This window comes from Photinus pyralis, unplaced genomic scaffold (genome assembly GCF_008802855.1).
Source record: "Photinus pyralis isolate 1611_PpyrPB1 unplaced genomic scaffold, Ppyr1.3 Ppyr1.4_LG5, whole genome shotgun sequence".
Classification (NCBI taxonomy): Eukaryota; Metazoa; Arthropoda; class Insecta; order Coleoptera; family Lampyridae; genus Photinus; species Photinus pyralis.
In genome coordinates this window covers 33,588,759-33,607,382 of record NW_022170596.1, presented here as the reverse complement: position 1 = coordinate 33,607,382, position 18,624 = coordinate 33,588,759, and the positions used below count along the sequence as shown (strand labels likewise).

At 35.3% G+C, this 18,624-nt stretch overlaps 4 protein-coding genes and 1 long non-coding RNA gene across 8 annotated transcripts; 2 read left to right on the top strand and 3 right to left on the bottom strand.

Moving 5' to 3' along the window:
* Positions 1-351: 351 nt before the first annotated feature.
* Positions 352-3,718, bottom strand: LOC116171913 (dolichyldiphosphatase 1-like). The gene is made up of 5 exons (XM_031488950.1): positions 3,562-3,718; positions 3,407-3,507; positions 3,177-3,355; positions 1,639-1,866; positions 352-1,590 (listed from the first exon to the last, which is right to left on the bottom strand). Exons 1-5 carry the CDS (start codon positions 3,665-3,667, stop codon positions 1,461-1,463), a joined length of 744 nt encoding a protein of 247 aa, XP_031344810.1. The 5' UTR covers positions 3,668-3,718; the 3' UTR covers positions 352-1,460.
* Positions 3,719-4,281: 563 nt separating this feature from the next.
* Positions 4,282-5,385, top strand: LOC116171041 (40S ribosomal protein S18). The gene is made up of 3 exons (XM_031487686.1): positions 4,282-4,390; positions 4,583-4,870; positions 5,170-5,385. The coding sequence occupies exons 1-3, from the start codon at positions 4,388-4,390 to the stop codon at positions 5,335-5,337; spliced, it is 459 nt and encodes a 152-aa protein (XP_031343546.1). The 5' UTR covers positions 4,282-4,387; the 3' UTR covers positions 5,338-5,385.
* A 513-nt stretch (positions 5,386-5,898) lies between these two features.
* Positions 5,899-8,721, bottom strand: LOC116171040 (vacuolar protein sorting-associated protein 52 homolog). Its single transcript, XM_031487685.1, has 4 exons — positions 7,503-8,721; positions 7,294-7,449; positions 6,684-6,923; positions 5,899-6,636 (listed from the first exon to the last, which is right to left on the bottom strand). Exons 1-4 carry the CDS (start codon positions 8,484-8,486, stop codon positions 6,007-6,009), a joined length of 2,010 nt encoding a protein of 669 aa, XP_031343545.1. The 5' UTR covers positions 8,487-8,721; the 3' UTR covers positions 5,899-6,006.
* A 1,431-nt stretch (positions 8,722-10,152) lies between these two features.
* LOC116171400 (endophilin-B1) lies at positions 10,153-13,867 on the top strand. Of its 4 annotated transcripts, XM_031488210.1 has the most exons (7): positions 10,159-10,555; positions 10,608-11,041; positions 11,093-11,156; positions 11,225-11,260; positions 12,439-12,629; positions 12,987-13,137; positions 13,249-13,867. In XM_031488210.1, the coding sequence occupies exons 1-7, from the start codon at positions 10,493-10,495 to the stop codon at positions 13,357-13,359; spliced, it is 1,050 nt and encodes a 349-aa protein (XP_031344070.1). In that variant the 5' UTR covers positions 10,159-10,492; the 3' UTR covers positions 13,360-13,867. The 4 variants fall into 4 exon arrangements, with proteins under 4 accessions (XP_031344072.1, XP_031344073.1, XP_031344070.1 ...); XM_031488212.1 differs by lacking the exons at positions 12,987-13,137; positions 13,249-13,867 and adding an exon at positions 12,699-12,971 and having other exon boundaries at positions 10,153-10,555; XM_031488211.1 differs by lacking the exon at positions 11,225-11,260 and having other exon boundaries at positions 10,161-10,555.
* A 2,110-nt stretch (positions 13,868-15,977) lies between these two features.
* LOC116172429 lies at positions 15,978-16,523 on the bottom strand. Its single transcript, XR_004145657.1, has 2 exons — positions 16,274-16,523; positions 15,978-16,220 (listed from the first exon to the last, which is right to left on the bottom strand). It is a non-coding gene; the product is annotated as an uncharacterized LOC116172429 (long non-coding RNA).
* Between the last annotated feature and the right edge of the window lie 2,101 nt (positions 16,524-18,624).

Below are 18,624 nucleotides of genomic sequence, written 5' to 3'. Positions count from 1 at the left end.
ACTGAAGCTTTTGTATCTTAGCAATACGAGAATAAGGGGGGCTGTCCTAATTAAAATTTTGAAACCGGTATTAGTTTGACTTTGCCCAGTAACATAGTCAGGCCACTGCTAGCGTAGCGTTTACAGATAATTGTAACAGTGTAGGTTTTGTTTTAATCCAGAACAACATTGCTAATCATAGTCTACAACATAAGTGACGCCTCTTTTGTCTAGTACCAAGTCATTTTGTTCTTGTGCTCTAGGATCATTTTTCCAACAGCTTATGAGAAACGCAACACACGAAGTGGTTACTCTGGATGCTAATCCTCTACACTTTCTTTCAAGACCTTTTGGATTGGTGTCAATACTAAATTTACACGAATGCATTGTTTATAATTATATTTGTTAACACTATAAAACACATTTTATCTTTACAATGATTTTTCAAGCTAAAGCTATGTGTCACTGTTCAACAGGCACCGATTTGAATCAGTTTGATTGGATATCTAACCACTAGTTCCGAAATGTGCACCTAAACCTATTTTATACTTACGAGTAAATTGTAAAAATATTACATAATCAGTCATTTGGTTACAGTTAAGTACATCTGATGACTTATTTAAGATAAAAAAAAGACATATCACATCTAATGGAGAAAAAAACGCGCTGCCTGTCTTAAAAATAGGAAAGCAACCGAGAGTAATAATTATCACTATTACAATTATTAATCTACCTAACTCTACGTAGTTAAAAATTGTAGAACGTAGTTGTAAGTAGGTAATTAAATACGTTAACACATATAAATATATCCTAAGCTACCCCAATTGACTGGCTGACGTAATGATTGACAAACGTTTTATTACGACTTGACTATAAAGATGTGCCACATTCGCACGGCGAATATTAATGTGTATAAAGCATTACCTCTCTGAATTTTGGAAGTACAATCAAATACAATAATTACACTATACTGAAAATGTGTTAAGCATTAAAATAATGAGCAAAATTCTTCTATAGGGGAAACTTTATGCGCTTGAAAATTGAATTCGACTTTCAAATACATTAAAGTGCACCCATCGTAAACGAAACATTGCACACACATGTGGCAAATATCGTAATCGAAGGAACTAAGAGGATCATGTAGCTAACTTAACATAAACGAAATAGGAAGATTATTAAGCTGCATTTCGAATAGTATTCCCTAATTTTAAGTTGTGTGCCTCTTACAAACATTTTTTGAGACAATGACGATTATTGCCTTACATAATATCGCTTATTATGCAAAATTTTATACTTCGAGGGGGGGGGGGGGAATTGTTTTACCAAACTATGTACAAATTTAAAATATATAATATAAACATATCAACCGCTATATAAATTCTATCGCAAAAACTTGTACTTTACCGTTTCCTAGCAACAGCCTTAACATATCTAATTAACACAGCTGGCAATGTAAAGTTGAAACCGTTGTTTAGTAGATGTCATTGGGACTTCATACTAACCAGTTTTCTACTTCTAGCACGCACCTCTTGCCGCGTATTTGTGTATTCGAACCAAAGCACGTTCGGTATGAGTGTCGTGTCGCGCAACAACAGAAATTCCGAAATTTTCCTGAAAGAATAATTACAGAAAAAAGGTACCGTCGTAACGGACGCTCACCAGGTGACGATTTGTGGAAACAATGGCGTAAATACGAAATATGTTAGCGCAAACCAGAACGTTGCGAATACTACGCCCACCAAAGCGCCGCAGAGCACTTGACTTATGGAATGATACTCTAAATAAATTCTACTGAAGCTGACTAGTAGCGCTACTAATACGGATGACGAGATAATTAGTAACTTTGATACATTCTCGATAATCGTGTTGTTGTTCATATGGTGAAGCCTGTAATGACGAAAATGAACACTTTGGTCTAATTGTAACTGTAAGTTATGAAGGCATAAAGGGGCTGCACAGATTTTTTTTGTAGCCAGATTCTAGTGTTCCAATTTGGAGTTTACATTACAAGTGCCCATTGTCTTAATTTTTAGTTTACCATGAATTGACATATGTGAATGTAGGTAAGCATTTTCAGAAAACCAAAACTCTTCTTTTTTTTAGTTTTATAAATGTGAAAAACATTAATACAAGTGACAATATAAAATGGCGAGCAATAAATTAAAGAAAAATCAAATTAATAAACGAATTAAAAAAAACATAACCGATCCATTAATACTAAAACTAAAAATATTAATAGAAATTGCTACTCCCTAATCATTGCATAAAAATTCACTATAAAACATTTTTGTTATATGGACATTTGGGTTTAAGCCTAATTTTCGTTGAATGCATTATGTGCAGTCCTAATTAATTATAATTTAAAAGAATGGCATGTAGAATTTGATGCGCTATTTAATTATCTACTTATGTTTCATAATTTAATCCCCAAATGTCTACATTGAATTGTGAATTTATTTATTATCCTTCTGATGGTTTTTTAATTTTAAATTGATGTTAAAAGACTAGTAAATAGTAATAATGATAAAAATAATATCGATAGTTATCGAGTTATGAATATTATGGCCTTTGTGGTACAGTTGAGTTGAAGCTTGACTGTGGTCCCTGGTTTGGACATAGATATTTGTTGGGTTGGTAAAGGAGCCCTTGGCTGAATCCACGTGCACTCAAAAATAAATAAATATATCCAAAAAAAATTCCACTGCTCTTCCACTTAACCCATCTAACTAAATTGTATACCAAAATGAAAATATATAAATAAAAAATTAATTAACAATATACATGTGGTCTATTAAAAATGACCAAAGTATCTCAAAAGCTCTAAATAGACAAATCACTTCATGGAACGTATTTAAAAGGCTCTGGAACGTGATGAAAAATCTGGAAAGCGTTGTAAAGATCTGGAAAGACTACTTTTCAGGACGCTCTAGCACCATCTCAATGATAGCTTTTTAGCCTTCCATCAGGATTGTAGTTCCCTTCATTCCCACAGCTTAAGAACATTAACAACAAATTGCAAGGGTTTAGAAAAGTTATAGATCACGGAAGGTAATCTTTAAAACAAAAATACAGAGCTTATAAACTCCAAATTGAGACTTCAGTCTTTGAATTCGAAAGTCAAAGTTCGATGTCAGAGCATTAACTTTGATGTCTGACACAAGCAACTGTGGTCCTTCTATGTCTTCATAGCGAGTTACCTAATGAAGACAAAGTATATGATGTACGTTGCAAAAAACCAAACGAACTGAGCATGCGAAGATGGCATTCCATATTCGACCATATCATCCGGTCGCAACTTCGGTCTAGCCTCACATATCGAGTGCTTTAATAAATAATTGAAAGCCTCCGAGCACAAAGTTCCTACGAAGAACGTGATCTACAACTCAACCGATTACCCTTCCATCCCACTTCGACTGAATATACGTACTGTATGTAAATCTCTTCGAAATAGTATTAATGTTAAAAATCCAGACCCGATTCCAAAGGGGGTTAGACTAATTATAGCTAATAATTTTCCTAGGATATCATCTGGAAAATTTCGGAAAATGTAACACTTAAGTATTACAGGCATCGGAATATTACCTTTTGGATATTCGACTAATGTTAGTGATAAAGGAACCCATTTAGTTTTGTCATTTTCTTTTAAAATTTTTGAAAAATAATTTTCGTCCCCATCTGATAACGCCATTTTGCATATTTTCACAACTCGTATTTTGCTTTTACGATAAGGGACCACAGAATACAGTGCCACAGAAGCAGATCATATACACAGAGTCTGTGATCATATACTACTGTAGCGCTTAAACGACTCTTTTATGAACTACTTATAGGCATTATGGCCGTGGTGGGTATTTTCAATAAATCTATTACATGTAAAGAGTAGCATTCTATGAAAATCGGTTGAAATGCTTCATATTTCGCGCTTCTTTCATCTTTTTCAAGATAAGTTCTAAACTATGCGCTTTGTTAAAAAAAACATGTCCTATACGCGTTCTTAAAGACGTAGACTAAAATTGCTCCAATTTGAGACTAGAACCAATTCTGTGGGTTCAATACTTACCGAGATACAACGCTCCAAACATTGACAATTTGGCCCATTAATTAATAATTTAAGTTTCTTGTTATGGCAAAAAATCGAAAAATGGAGAATGCACTGGCGTTCGCTTATTTGAAGTGCGCGTAACTAAAAATGCATCTGAATGGGTGTTTTGCATGTAATAATGCCTCATGAAAAATGTAATGCCAACGTGCGCAATTTCATGTAAATGCACCAATGAGAAACTACTTGCAATCGGTGTATGTTTGGTGAATGCGCCTATCGCGTGAAAGTTGAACGTAACCCGGTACTGGTTCGGTCAAAAAAATTAAACTTGACAGTTTTCTTTTTGAAAGTGACACCAGCATCAAAATGGTAAGGATTTTAATTTTATTTTTCAATTCTTTTTCATCCGAAAATACCAAAGTCATCGACTATGTTTTAATATTTGCCAACGTTTAGACTTTCTGTCTGTGACTTTTTATAGACTATTTACCGAAATAAATTCTTCTAACATTTTTCTAACCTAAAAAAAAATGTACAAAACTACAGCATATTTCTTTACAGTCGCTCGTAATACCAGAGAAGTTCCAGCATATTCTTCGTATCATGAGTACGAATATCGACGGTAAAAGGAAGGTTATGTTTTCATTAACCGCCATCAAGGGAGTGGGTCGAAGGTACGCAAATATCGTACTAAAGAAGGCAGATGTAGACTTAGACAAACGTGCTGGGGAATGTACTGAGGAGGAGGTAGAGAAAATTGTTACAATTATGTCCAATCCTCGTCAATATAAAATTCCCGACTGGTTCCTTAATAGACAAAAGGACATTGTCGATGGAAAATACAATCAGGTATGTTGAGAACATGATTAATTGTGTGAAGAACTTCTTCAATGCGTTCAATCAGTTCTTTGTCTTGTTCTTTCTCAGTGGCACAGTAAAACGACATCTCATTTCTGTAATGTACATGTTGGTAGCCTGTGCAATATTATAACATTATCATCATCAATGGAAACTTTAAAACAGAAATTTTACTATGTGAATCAGTTAGAAATCCGTGAAGCATTAAAATTTATGTGCTGTTTCCATTTTTGATAATGTTACACATACATTTGAAACTTTCTGTGTGTGGCTAACTAATTGTATTTCAGTTGATGTCTTCATACCTTGATTCGAAATTGCGTGAAGATTTGGAAAGAATGAAGAAAATCCGTGCGCATAGAGGTATGCGTCATTACTGGGGTTTACGTGTCCGTGGTCAACACACGAAGACCACTGGACGTCGTGGACGTACTGTTGGTGTATCTAAGAAGAAGTAAACCTTTCATTCTGTATTTTTACATTATTTAATAAACTGTTAAAGTCAGGCAGGATTTGTTTCTTAATATGCATGAGGTTTAATTTTAGTTCTTTTTTTTAAACTACATGTTTTGACATTTTATTGTGCATAGATGCATGCATATTTTAACGTTTTTAACTGCATACAAATCCGAAGCCTAATTATCACTGTAATTTTTACTATCTTGTCAAAGGATCATTGAATAAAAATTCTATCGACCAGTGGTTCCCATAGTTGATTGGGCTTCGATTCATGCAACAAAAAATTTAAATTTTGGTCCCGTAATTTAAGTTTATTAACATTTTTGGGAATTATAAATAGCTGAATGAAGTATCAAACATATTACTCTCCTAGTAGGTCAATTCAATATTTGCTCCCTACCCATAGTTTGGGAATCCAACTTTTCTCCTCGCCTGTAATCGTCACTTATGACAACTTTCTGACGTAATATACTATTAGAAATCTTGCATCCTCTTTCAATGTAATGTGCCTAATTATTGTATTGAGGATTTTAGCAACAGGGCAGGTTTAAATGGTATAATTTAGACCATCTCATTGATTTAATTAGGTATTCTAATACTTACAGAATATGAAACAAATAACAATAAGAGTTATAAATATTATCTAAACTTATCTATAAATAATGGGCTTAATAAACAGTTTTATATTTCTTTAATTCCACCATAATCAGATGTATATTTGTTAATTGTGTTCTTGTGTTTGGCGTGAGTAACTTATGAAACCTATGATAGTATTGCACCAGCTGTGTTAACGCCAGCTGTAGTAGGCTAGATCCGGTAACGAGATTGGGGAATGATATGACAACCTCACGGTTTAACTCTTCCAGAGATTTTTTCCAAGTACTAGAGAAATTTTGAACTAAACTCAACGATTTGGCATCGTACTTCTTTAACTGCTGTTGTTGCCCTTTTTCGACCAGGTGCTCGCATTCCTTGACAAACTGCATCATTTCACCAAAGTGAGGACTGAGTATCTCTTCTACATATTCGCCACTTTTCACCGCTAATCTACTGCGAAAACTTTCCGCTTCTTTTGAGTTATCCCTCGTTCTCTCCATTATGATATTTAAAACCATATCGTAATTATTAATGAGGTAGATCAATTGCTCTTTGCGCTGAGGAAAAATGGCAGCCATCCGCAGTATAAACAATTCGACCTCCTCTTGCAATTCTGCCAGGAGTTTATTAACTAGTTCGTTCGGGAAATTCTCGCTTATACCGACTAAGGCCGCACTAAATTCTGCATAACGACGTGTTATCTGCAAAAGTGACCATCAAACTACAACCAATCGGATGATTTACTTACATAGTGAGGTCCCATTTCTCTGTTAAACTTTGTGGGGTCACAGTCTCTAATGCTGTTGATATTCAATCGAAATACCTGCTCGAATCGTGGCAGTATAATGGCCTGCAAATTTTCCCAATATTTATCTAGGGCAGGGACGCATCTTTTGTGACACATTAATTGATAACGAAGGATTAAATGGAAGCAAAGGAACAATGCTATCATATCGTAACATTCGGCGACGAAGGTTTCCAAATTTTTCTAAAACAGGTCTTATTTACTTTGTATCAACATAAAAAATGAGGAGGTCTCACGGAAGTAGTGTACCACATTTTTGAACAATTATATGAACTGTTCAGTAAAAGTTGAGTATTAAAAGGCGGTTTCTTTTTCAGATGCTGATATAAGCCCTGGAATGAATATTATAGTAACAACAAACTTGATTCCACCCTGTAACATCAACGGGTTTATGATCGGCAAATGGCGTTTCTTTGTAAACTAATTTCAAACTTACAATTTAGTCAGCAATTAATAACAGTGGTTTAGCATTAAAACCATAATTTCCGAAAGAGAAAAATGGTGTACACAGTTTCAAGACATGAGACACTCCTTCATAAAAAAAAGTACTAACAGTTAATAAGCCAATAGTCTTCCCCATAATATAGTTAAACAGATCCAGCGCTTGAGGTCCTCGTACCATAAAAAACTCGCTAACAAACAGATACTCTCGGCAGGCATTGTCAACCATCGCATACTGTTCACTCCGAAACAACGCTTCGAATGGGTACTACAATTCATTATGTTACCAAAATAAGTTAATTTCAACGTACGGATTATTACACGATTCTTCATTTGAGCGTGAGGTACGATTATAGGTTCTTCCAATTGCTGTGCCAACACGCTGCCTCTGTTTCCTATAGAAAACACTGTGGTTTTATGTTTAAGAGAAGTTTTATGAAAAAGCCCTCTGGAGGCGGTGTCCTCAATACCCATCAAGTCATCTTTTGTCGCACACTCCTCGTACTGTAGCTTCATAATTCTCCCACAATAAGACTTGAAGTACGAAAAATACACTTTGCTCATGGTATCGACGTACTCATTGCAAATCTCCTGTGCAACATTACGTTCGTTCGACAACACGAACTCGTAAAAAAACTTGTGCTTCAAGAGCACATTCTGCGGCACTTGGTAGTTGGTCATGGGTTTACGAAACTTGTACACCTGCTCCAATAGATAGCTACGAATTTTCGACATGGCCTTTATTTTCAATTTCTCCAAAATGTCTTTAACGTCCAAACATGACTTTGACTCCTTAAAACTCTGCTCTTTGACAAAGCTCAATTTGTGATTCAAAATTTGAAGATGAGTCAAAAAGTCCTTGTCTGTAATATTACAATCTAATACACCGGTTATTAACGATTCAGGCACAACCATGTCGTCAATGAATTGACTGAGTTGTCCCCGTACGGCTTGTCGGTTTGCCAACTCCTGACTCATTGAGACCGATTTACGCTGTAAAGACAAAATTTCGCTACTAATGCTTCCCAAGTCATTTTGAAAATCGAGCAACATAAATTCCATCCGTTCTAAAATTTGATCGCAAGCTGAAATTTGATTATGGAGACTCGCAATATTTTGACTTTCTTTAATGTAGTCTTGTATCGACTTATTCTCAACCTCTTTCAATTCCTTTTCGATTTGTTTTGAGTACTGTCGTAGGTCAGTTCCTGTCTTCAATATATCCTGTACGACTTCGTCTTCCAAATTTTGTTGAATTTGCGTCTTAGGTTCATCGTGTGAGGCATTTTGAGTTAAAGCACTCATAATAGTTTTAATAAACAAGTTTTAAGAAAAGAGTGATAGTGAGGTTATGTTACAGCGACATGCAATGTTGTGAAAGCTAAGTATTGAAGATATGATATTCTTCAATTTAATTGAAACGATCTCCTCTCTTGCAAAAGCCGGGTAAATATTTGAAATATGTACTTAAAATAGTGCTATTTTTTATTCTGTATTTTATAATATACGCCATACAGTAGAAATTTTGACACTTGCACTACCCTGTAAAGCCGGGTAAATATTTGAAATATGTACTTAAAATAGTGCTATTTTTTATTCTGTATTTTATAATATACGCCATACAGTAGAAATTCTGACACTTGCACTACCCTGTATATTAAAGCACCGGATGCAGCTATAGGGCCACCGCCAATAACCACAGACGTTTTCTCGTACAGAGTGGTGCATACGTCAATTTCTCTATGAGGTTTTGTTTTATTTTAGCAATCATGATCATAACATTGATTATATGTGTGTATAATCAATGATCATAAGATCACACTTCGAAGGAACGTGATTTGACAATCCAAACCCGTTTGGATCACCGCCTAGGGTATCCGTTTACATGGGGAAACTGACATATGCGCCACTCTATATGTTCTGACTGTCGTAACGTACTCTGGCTACATACAACAATTTTGAACATCTTTCCAGTGGTTTCAAGGTATTCCAGTTTGTTTGGTAGATTATACTTTAATAGTTTATTTTCCAGACAGAGGTACTGAACAATTGAAGAAAGGCCATAATATTCGAAGATACCTCTGAAGTATTCTAGCGTCTTTTCAAAACTATAACTGTTCAGACCTTTCAAGTGCTTTCAAAGCTTGCATATCCTAAGGAATTGCTTAGGGAGCGCTTTTAATTTCACTTAAGAACTTGAGGGACTCTTGAATTTTCACCAATATGCTGGGTTGAAAAAACACCGTGAAAACCGATTGAATGCTTCAAGTATTTTCCAAAGTATCTTAAGAAGTGTGTTCGCGAGACTCTTTAGAGATACCCTTGCAATGGCTTGTTCCAGTAAGGTCTATATAGTATTGTAAAGGGTTTACAACGTTTGCAAAAACCCTAGCGGGTTCTAGAAAAGGTTTAGAATTATTCTGCTGAAATAGACAGTTAGACATTTATTTCAAACCACGCGGCGTGGTGGATACAATTAATAATATTTACTAATTCAAATGGTTCAATATACAAGTGACAAGTTAATGATATTTTTAATATATGACATTACTATTTATTATATTGTGTAGTTGTGCCAACAGAACCACACAAAACTAGCACAATTCATTTGCAAATGTTGGTGTCAATCGAAAACATGAGTTCTTAGTGTTAAGCTGTAACCCCAATTTCGTATCTGGGTTGACGCATAAAACGCTAAATGGCGCAAAACGAGCACAACTCATGATGCAAAATTGAAATTGATTGGAATTGTGTGCACACAGGCGTTACTAAGTGCTAACCCAAAATCAAAAAAATCGATATCTCCTGTATCCGTGACGCACAAAACGTGGGACAGTGTGCATAGAATATTGTGTTAAGGAATTTTGCATTTTTGGGTTTGGGTGAATAAACTTGTGAATCCCCTTGTACATATTTTTGCTGCACTCTAACCACAGAGAACAGACTGTGTGTAAGTGATATGCTCTGAGCTCTGCCATAGACACAGATAAAATAATCAATCACAACAGTGTGGGGGTAGTCTACTCACTGCAAAAATCAATTTATGTTTACTTGAATAAATTACTTTTCGTGTTATGTGACTTGTCTACCAAATTATGGATGAAGATGTGCAGGAAATCAAGGATTGAAATAATTGCGTATATTTCAATTACCACCACCAGCTAAAGCCCACCCACCCACTGTATGCCACCACTTGTTTTATGAGTCATTTTTAATAATCAATAAATTAATGGCTAAATTCAGTTCGTAATGCTATTACTTTAAAATCAGTTCGTTAAATCTATGATAGAATAGAAGAAATTGCATTTACAATGGATTTCAATGTAAAAAAAATCGTAAAAGATGCAGGTGCTGCCATAAGTAGGGTTGTACAGGTAGTCATCGGTAGAAAACCCCATTATAAATGATTATACTATTCACTTGCAGTACACGGAAGAGAAACTAGGCACCTCCGAGAAGACAGAGTTGGACGCTCACTTTGAAAATTTATGGAACCGCGCCGATATGACAAAAGTATGTACAGAAAAAATCCTTCGTAACACCGAAGCAATTCTCGTACCAAATCCCGGCAATCGAATCGAGGATTATATATTTGACAAGATTGAAAAGAAGAGGCCATCCCGGCTAAGCAACTTGGAGTACTTGGGGCTGGATATGATCGAAGCCGGTAATGAATTCGGACCGGGTACGGCGTACGGAAGCGCCCTCATTAAAGTCGGACAATGCGAACAGAAGTTGGGTCAAACAGAGCGAGATTTCATTGGTTCTGCTGGTCTCTGTTACACTCAACCATTGCAAAAGTTTCTGGAGGGCGAAATGAAGACGATAATTAAAGAGAAAAACCTACTGGAAGTTAAGAGGTGATGTTTTGAAGGTTTCATCGGATGATTTAATTTTAATTTTGCATGCAGGTTGGATTTGGACGCCTGCAAGAATAGAGTTAGGAAAGCGAGGAGTTTGTTGGGAACACAAACGGTAGGCATTACTAGTAATTTGTTGTTTCGTGTAATTTTAATTTTAATTTTGTGTACGCTATCATTTAGAAGGATGGAATTCCACCTGAAGTAATGCTCGAGCAGGTACATCTAGTTAGATGTTCAGTAGCGATAGAGGGTTTTTCTGGTCTAGATATTTTTGTTATTCTATAAGGGAAAAATTGTGGTAATGGTGGAGCTATAGGTACAGAAGTTTGTTTGGTGTGGTGGTTACACTCATGTGATTTGTTTGGTTTAGAAAGCGTTCAGCATGGTTTGTTTACACTACACAATAAAGATCAGGAGGGGGGAGCACTAACTTTCCCATGGATAGTTAGCATTAAAATGAGCTAATATTATATTATTATGTACACAAATTTATCACATACAAGCGTGAACTTCACTAATAATCGCTTCGGCATTTATGTTTCAACTTCATTAACCACTCTTCAATTTGCTTATATAATATCAAACGGAAAGTTAGAAAAAATCCAAAACATTCTCGAAGAGTCTAGAAGGCATATCGAAGAATGATGTCGCATCTGCTTCCATTTCTTGTCGCCGGAGACCTATCTTTTATTGACTTGATGGCGCCCTGATGTCTGGGATACTCGCTACAATAGTTTTTTTCCTGCCATTCAAAAATGAAATGATATTTACAACAAAATTAGCTTCAAAAATTCACAAAACAATGCTATAATCTAGCTACACAACTGTTTTTCTGCTAGGATATTAATGTATAGTTTCTTCCTAGACACTAAAGTATACAATAATAAATAACCAAGGGTTACTAAGGTCAAGCTTTTATGTGTTGTATGTATTTATACAGAGTGTTCCCGATCTATCGGCATTACATTGGTAATTTTGTTATTAAGTTGAAGTTTTAGATTGTTAAACAATTTTTTTTAATCTTGATGGATCGACTAAACAATTAATTGTTTAAAAAACAATGTCGTCCTACTTGATTCAAATGAAAAAATAATTAATTTTACTACTATTCTTTGCTCAATCATATCATATTTTACATTGTTTAATTTAATTATTAAATCAGTATGGCATCTTTTTAAACAAAGGAAGTTGATACCATATATTCGAAATCTATAGATTGCCAACCATCTATAGTTGACAGTTGCACAAAAGGTTTTTCTATATTTTTTTGCGAGGAATGAGCTAGGAAAGACGGACGCGCAGTTGCAGGACCCTGTGTACAGTACTACCATCTAGACTGAAAAACCCTTTTATTGTTTGATAAATTAGCAATACTACCATCGTATACTTTTTAGGCAGAACGAGATTTGCGAATCGCGCAGTCTGAATTTGACCGACAAGCTGAAATAACAAAGTTATTGCTAGAAGGAATTGGAAGCTCACACTCTACACACTTACGCTATTTGTATCAGTTTGTAGAAACTCAGGTCAAATATTACTCTCAATGCAAGAATATTATGGCAGAATTGCAACAGGAACTTGCAAGGTAAGCTTTCGTAGTAAACTGAGTGTGCCTTCCGCTTTTGTATGTTGGTGGCATGTCCGTGTGTTTCAGTTCGACGAAACCAGGTCCGGTTTTACGCGTCAATAGCGAAGATCTTGAGCCACCTGCTTCCAATACATCTAACGCAACTTTTCATTCTCCTGCCGTACTAACAACTCACGATCTTAATACTACTTCTATTTAAACTATTACATAATTCTGCACTTATGTATTACTGTAAAACTGTTATTCGTTACTTAATGCACTGCAGAATTATGTAGCGCTTGCTATCTTGTGGTTCTTTATGTAGTATGGAGTTTTAGATGTGTAAAGCTAGTCTTTAGCAATAATTTTTAATAGTTTATCTGTCATGTCTGGCGCTGTGCAATATCGACCTCTGGAACTGGATGGAACGGAAGAGGTAAATGGTGAGAGGAAATTGCAAAAGGCACGTGCTCTCTATGACTATGATGCAAAGGATGTCACAGAGCTCACACTTATGGCCGATGAAGTAAGTAACCTAAGTTTTATTATTAAATAATTGTGGCCCTGATATACTTCCTTGGGGCACTCCAAGTTTGTTTATATATTACTGTTACAACATTGCGTTGTTGTTTTTTAGATTATAACAGTAGAGGAAATGCCAAATAAAATGGATGAAGATTATTACGTAGGTAGGCGCGGTCAGCAAAGCGGAAAAGTTCCAAAGGCGTTTGTAGAATTAATTTCATAATAATATTACAGTATGCTCTCTATGCAATTTCTCTGTGGTGCTCCATGTGATAGCATTCAATTGTATTGTTGTTCGTTAATGATTTCACCGTAATAAATTTACAATATGTGCTACCTATAGTAATGTAACTATTATGACTGAATATTGTCATTCCTATCTGATTATTTCCGTATAATTAGCTTTAAACGATAGACTGTGAGGTACCACATGTAGCTGATCTGATTTTTTAAAAATCAAATCCATTTTTGTATGTGCAATAAAATTTCTTTCTATTTATTTTGATACCTACCAGTGTTCTGTTATATGTACTTTACGAGTAATTTTTAGTTATGTAGTGGTGATTAGATATTTAATTCTGTGTTTGTTGCTAAAGTCATTGGGTAGAATAGGCTTGTTCTATATTGTCAAAGTAACGTCAATTTTATGGATGTACGCTGGTGAAAATTTTCCATGGTAGATAACGCCTGCCTTTTTCAGGTAATGAAATAAAAATTAAATTTTAACTTAATTGTATCTACTTTTGCTATTATCTTCGTGTGATACAGTTCAAAAATATCCAATGTAAACAAAAATGAGAATGAAAAAACTTGCAAACAAACGTAGGGTTATAATGTTAAGAGAAAATAATAGACAATACAGTAGTGTTGTATTAATAGAAAATGCGTTTATTCAAAGTTAGCAATAAAAACGTCATGACAATTTTGAAAATATGATCTTTAACTATATGAGTAGTGTATACAGATTTAAAATTCAAGTATGGCCACTATCAAACCAACACATCCCAGACACACCTCAAAACATCAGAATTGCACGTGATCTGATCGTCTGAAGGTAAATGTGTAAGAAATGCAGTTGAAAAAGAAAACATTTAATACAATGTTTTACTCATTACTTACCCTAAGCCTTATTAGTGGGTACGTACCGTGTGCCCCAGGGAGAACATAGGGAAACAGAATTAATGTATTTTTTCGCGAAGGATCCAGGAGGCCTTTCCCATAGGGAATGGTGCGTTCTACGTGTGACACACTGTATATGAATAAAAGCAACAAATATGTGCAGCATTGTATTACTAATCGGAAGTAGAACCAAAGTTCTGGGAGACCTGCTCCGGAGAGAGATCAGCAGAGACATCCAAAATGGGCTTTGTCTTGTGACTTGTCGATGAGGCCGGCTTTCTCAACAAGGTCTCCAGGGATTTTGGAGAGATCGTTTAACTCCCATTCAAGTTTTATGGCGATATTGACTACCTTGTCTAATCGTAAGCCTAGACTTTTAGGGTCTAAGACTTTCATGAGTGCTGGCTTTGTCTCGTCGGTTGCCTTTATGACGTCGGGGGATTTAGGTACCACGATGACATTGAACCTAGGAACAGGCGCTACAGATTTCCCAGTAGGGATTTTTGCGCGATCGGAAATAGCTGTTCTGATACCCTCCTCTGCCTCCGTGGACATAGCGGAACGGGAGGCAGAAGTTGGTCGCGACAGGGTGAGTATATGCCATCCTGCTCCTAAACATAACTGGCACAAACACAGGGGTTTCCCTTTTTTGCCGTACTCGGGAAACTGATGCCAGACAGACTTACTGCCTACTGTGTTTCGTTATCCGCCTTTCACCACGACACTGTAGAAAACGGCATTTTTAAGGAGAGATGTATTATCAATTTGTTACCAGATCCTGCACGTCAATAACTGTATGTTATTTTAAATTTTTTGATTCGTGTAAAAGTAGTGATCGATTATTTTTGGTAAGTTACACAATAATTTTGATATTCCTAAAGAAATCGACCTATAAACATCATTTGCTTGAATCAGCCGATCACACACGAAGGTTGTTTGGTTATTTAGTTGCATTGATTCCGTCAGGTAATTAGTATAAGAACTTTTTTTATTACTCATCTAGCCGCTAATGTAATCGAAATGGAATTAAAGAAAGCAAAAGTTAAGCCCTTTGAATTTTCTTTCGAAATTGGTTTCTAGTATATAACTTTGATTGAGAAGTCTGATCGAAAAAGTACGAATTGTTTTGGATTCTACGCGCCAAAATTAATAAGAAAAAGTGTTTTCCCGAGAAATTTTGGTGCAGTCGATTTTTGGTATAAAAGGAAGGTTACACACTGCCTTTTTTTGAAGCCTGAAGAAAAAATTGTCTCAGATCGACCCGGGAAAAAATTTTCTTACAGAATGTGGCCTGTAGAATCCATAATTTCAAACAGTTCCAAGATTGGCCTACTAGTTCAAAAGTTACAGCCCTTTGAATTTTCTTTCGAAATTGGTTTCTAGTCTATAACTTTTGATTGAGAAGTCTGATCGAAAAAGTACGAATTGTTTTGGATTCTACGCGCCAAAATTAATAAGAAAAAGTGTTTTCCCGCGAAATTTTTGTTTAAAAAAAACATCAATAAAAATTTTTAAACTTTTTTATTGTATTTTTCAATAGTTACATTTGGGAAATTTATAATAAAGTTTAAATATAGATTCTCTTTTTATTTAAAAAAATTTCGTTTGCTTTCACAGTTTTCATTGTTTTTTTGCTGGGGGTGGGAGACTATGTCGTGTGATGAACTAGTGCCAGCTGCTAGCAAAGTGCAGTTAGGGCAGTATAATATTATTCTAGAGATGAACAAATGAAATAAGTTTCTTTTTTTGTATTACAAAGATCTTCTTGTAACAGTGATAACTTAAAAAATAAATAACTTGATACGTATATTTTGTTCTCAATTGAAGCTACTAGTAGTGAAACACCATATAGTCACTTTGATTGACTACTAGTAGCTACCTTAAGAGTACACCTCGATGGCGGATGGACCGGAATGATGATGACAGCGCCGAATTCGAAGTGGTGATGGTGAATAGTACTCATCCCTACAACAATAAGATTATCCAGTAAACGTGTAGACAGGATTTCATTGTCCTACCTAAGAATGTTGGTCTTTGTTGAGAATTGCAGAGTTGACTAGTTCCTTCGGTCTTCGCATCGGAAGAGTGTCGTCGTTTTAGATAGCTAGCGATGGAGGTAGGTACTGCTTGAGACCGGCTAAAAAGTGAAGTCGGATTAAAAAAGATTTTTTGATGGGTAAGTATGTATCCCAAAAGAGCCGAGATATTTATGAAATAAATCAGATCAAATCTGTTGAATTTGGTCTGTAGAATCCATAATTTCAAACAGTTCCAAGATTGGCCTACTAGTTCAAAAGATACAGCCCTTTGAATTTTCTTTCGAAATTGGTTTCTAGTCTATAACTTGATTGAGAAGTCTGATCGAAAAAGTACGAATTGTTTTGGATTCTACGCACTAAAATTATTAAGAAAAAGTGTTTTCCCGAGAAATTTTGGTGCAGTCGATTTTTGGTAAAAAAGGAAGGTTATACACTGCCTTTTTTTTGAGTCCGAAAAAAAATTGTCTCAGATCGACCCGGAAAAAAATTTTCTTATAGAATGTGGACTGTAGAATCCATAATTTCAAACAGTTCCAAGATTGGCCTACTAGTTCAAAAGTTACAGCCCTTTGAATTTTCTTATAAGACAAGCTGAGCGTGAAAAACAAAACGCAGGATTATTCAATTGTCCATTTACCAATGGGGAGTTTTATGATGCCGACACTGCAAGCCGAAGTAAGTACGTTTTCTTTATTACTACGGCACACTTTCACTCAGTCCTTAACTATCGGATCAACTCGATTTTTAAATAACAAATTCTAGCGCTAATTGTTTCGTATAAATCGCAATAATTGCACTCTATTAATGTACGTGGCCGCTATCAGAGAGCGAATGAATCTTTTTCTTTCCCTCATCTCTTGACTCATTAATCATATATTGTCGGGATATAATCGAATCCGTTACTTACTATGTTAAAATTATCTTACCTAACCTACTTTAATACATACACTGTTACTTAAATTTAACTTTTATGTTACACTGTCAATATTAAATTCTACCCTACTGTAGAAGCTAAAAAGAAAATTAGATTTTAGAGATGGTAGGCCATTACAGTTTCGATGTCATTTGCTAACTTCTTAATAATTAACATCCTATTAATTTTATCCGAATAATTCCCCATAAGCAAGCTTCACTTTGATACATCGTAAGGAACCATTTTTTAAGTTAGGAAATACTTTTGAGCAATAATTTTAATCCGAGTGAAAGGCTACACTTTGATAATAAGAAAGTTGGATTTAGTAATATTTCACAAGTAGATGGTCAAGTTTCCAAATTTCAAAGTGCGATAACTATTTTTTCAAATGGAACTACCAATTTTTCTCCGCGATTCGGAGTTTTTAGGTTATTCAATATTTTTCACAAAAGTACCTCGTGGAACTCTCTCGTTCGGACGCTGCTACGGCTCTATGGAGATGCTAGCTTTCGTCAATTCCATCTCGATACTGTACAGATATATATTTAATGTCCTGCGGTTATTCTGACAATCACGCATAATCAATTACCTCATTCCGAATATATACAAGTAAAGCAGTGTTTATATGATCCTATTCTATTTACATATGAAATAAATTTGCATTTCTCACTGGGACTTTTACTTTTTATTCCTAATTCCCTTTTAGCCTTCTCACGGTTAAATAATATTCCAATTCGGGTGAAAGTAAATGAAGCAAATATAACTTCCTTCCAATGCTAAGATACAGACATTCGTAGGTTCAAAGTTACAAAACACAAGAAATAAGATGTAGCTACAAATCTAAATGAAGCTTTTCCCAACGAGTGAATTGGAGCAAATGGACCCACAACTGTTGCATAAACAATTATTAAACATGTAATTAATGTATGGGTAGGTACTTTTGTGAAAAATACTGAATAAGCTAAAACTACGGGGTTTAGACACTGGACATCTCTCATAAAAATTGAAGAGAACACGACAAACTATCGAATAGCGAAAAAAAATTGTGGTATAGTTCCTTTTGAAAAAAATAGTCTCCTTTAATGGATACCAATTGGAAAAGATATTGGGACGTTTTGAGGAAAGCTTGAGATGAAGGCTAACTTGAAATGTAAGAGGTACCTACCACTACCTGTAACGGATGTGATCAAAACGTGAAGTAAATTGAGAGCGGTTTATGAGGAAATTGCGAGAGAAGCTTTGGGGGAAACGTGAAGAAGTTTGAGAAGCAACAAAATGTTCAGGATTGCACAACATACATCAAGATTTATCGACCAAAAAACGGATTTCCAAAGACAAGCCGGTTTACTTTCTACAGAGCAAAATCTATAAGAACAAATCGATCTGCAAATTTTTTCGGTGAAATAGTCCTATAAAT

Excerpts from the sequence above, each read along its gene's own strand:
- LOC116171040 (XM_031487685.1), bottom strand. The coding sequence starts at position 8,486 with ATGAGTGCTTTAACTCAAAATGCCTCACACGATGAACCTAAGACGCAA. Across the intron at positions 6,924-7,293 it reads AGACTATTGGCTTATTAACT|AAAAATTTGGAAACCTTCGT; the intron begins GTTAGTACTTTT and ends GACCTGTTTTAG. Across the intron at positions 6,637-6,683 it reads GAGAAATGGGACCTCACTAT|ATAACACGTCGTTATGCAGA; the intron begins GTAAGTAAATCA and ends TCACTTTTGCAG.
- LOC116171913 (XM_031488950.1), bottom strand. The coding sequence starts at position 3,667 with ATGGCGTTATCAGATGGGGACGAAAATTATTTTTCAAAAATTTTAAAA. Across the intron at positions 3,508-3,561 it reads ATTAGTCGAATATCCAAAAG|ATGATATCCTAGGAAAATTA; the intron begins GTAATATTCCGA and ends GAAATTTTCCAG. Across the intron at positions 1,867-3,176 it reads ATATACTTTGTCTTCATTAG|GCTTCACCATATGAACAACA; the intron begins GTAACTCGCTAT and ends TCGTCATTACAG.
- LOC116171041 (XM_031487686.1), top strand. Across the intron at positions 4,871-5,169 it reads TCGATGGAAAATACAATCAG|TTGATGTCTTCATACCTTGA; the intron begins GTATGTTGAGAA and ends ATTGTATTTCAG.
- LOC116171400 (XM_031488210.1), top strand. The coding sequence starts at position 10,493 with ATGGATTTCAATGTAAAAAAAATCGTAAAAGATGCAGGTGCTGCCATA. Across the intron at positions 11,261-12,438 it reads CTGAAGTAATGCTCGAGCAG|GCAGAACGAGATTTGCGAAT; the intron begins GTACATCTAGTT and ends TATACTTTTTAG. Across the intron at positions 12,630-12,986 it reads TTGCAACAGGAACTTGCAAG|TTTATCTGTCATGTCTGGCG; the intron begins GTAAGCTTTCGT and ends AATTTTTAATAG.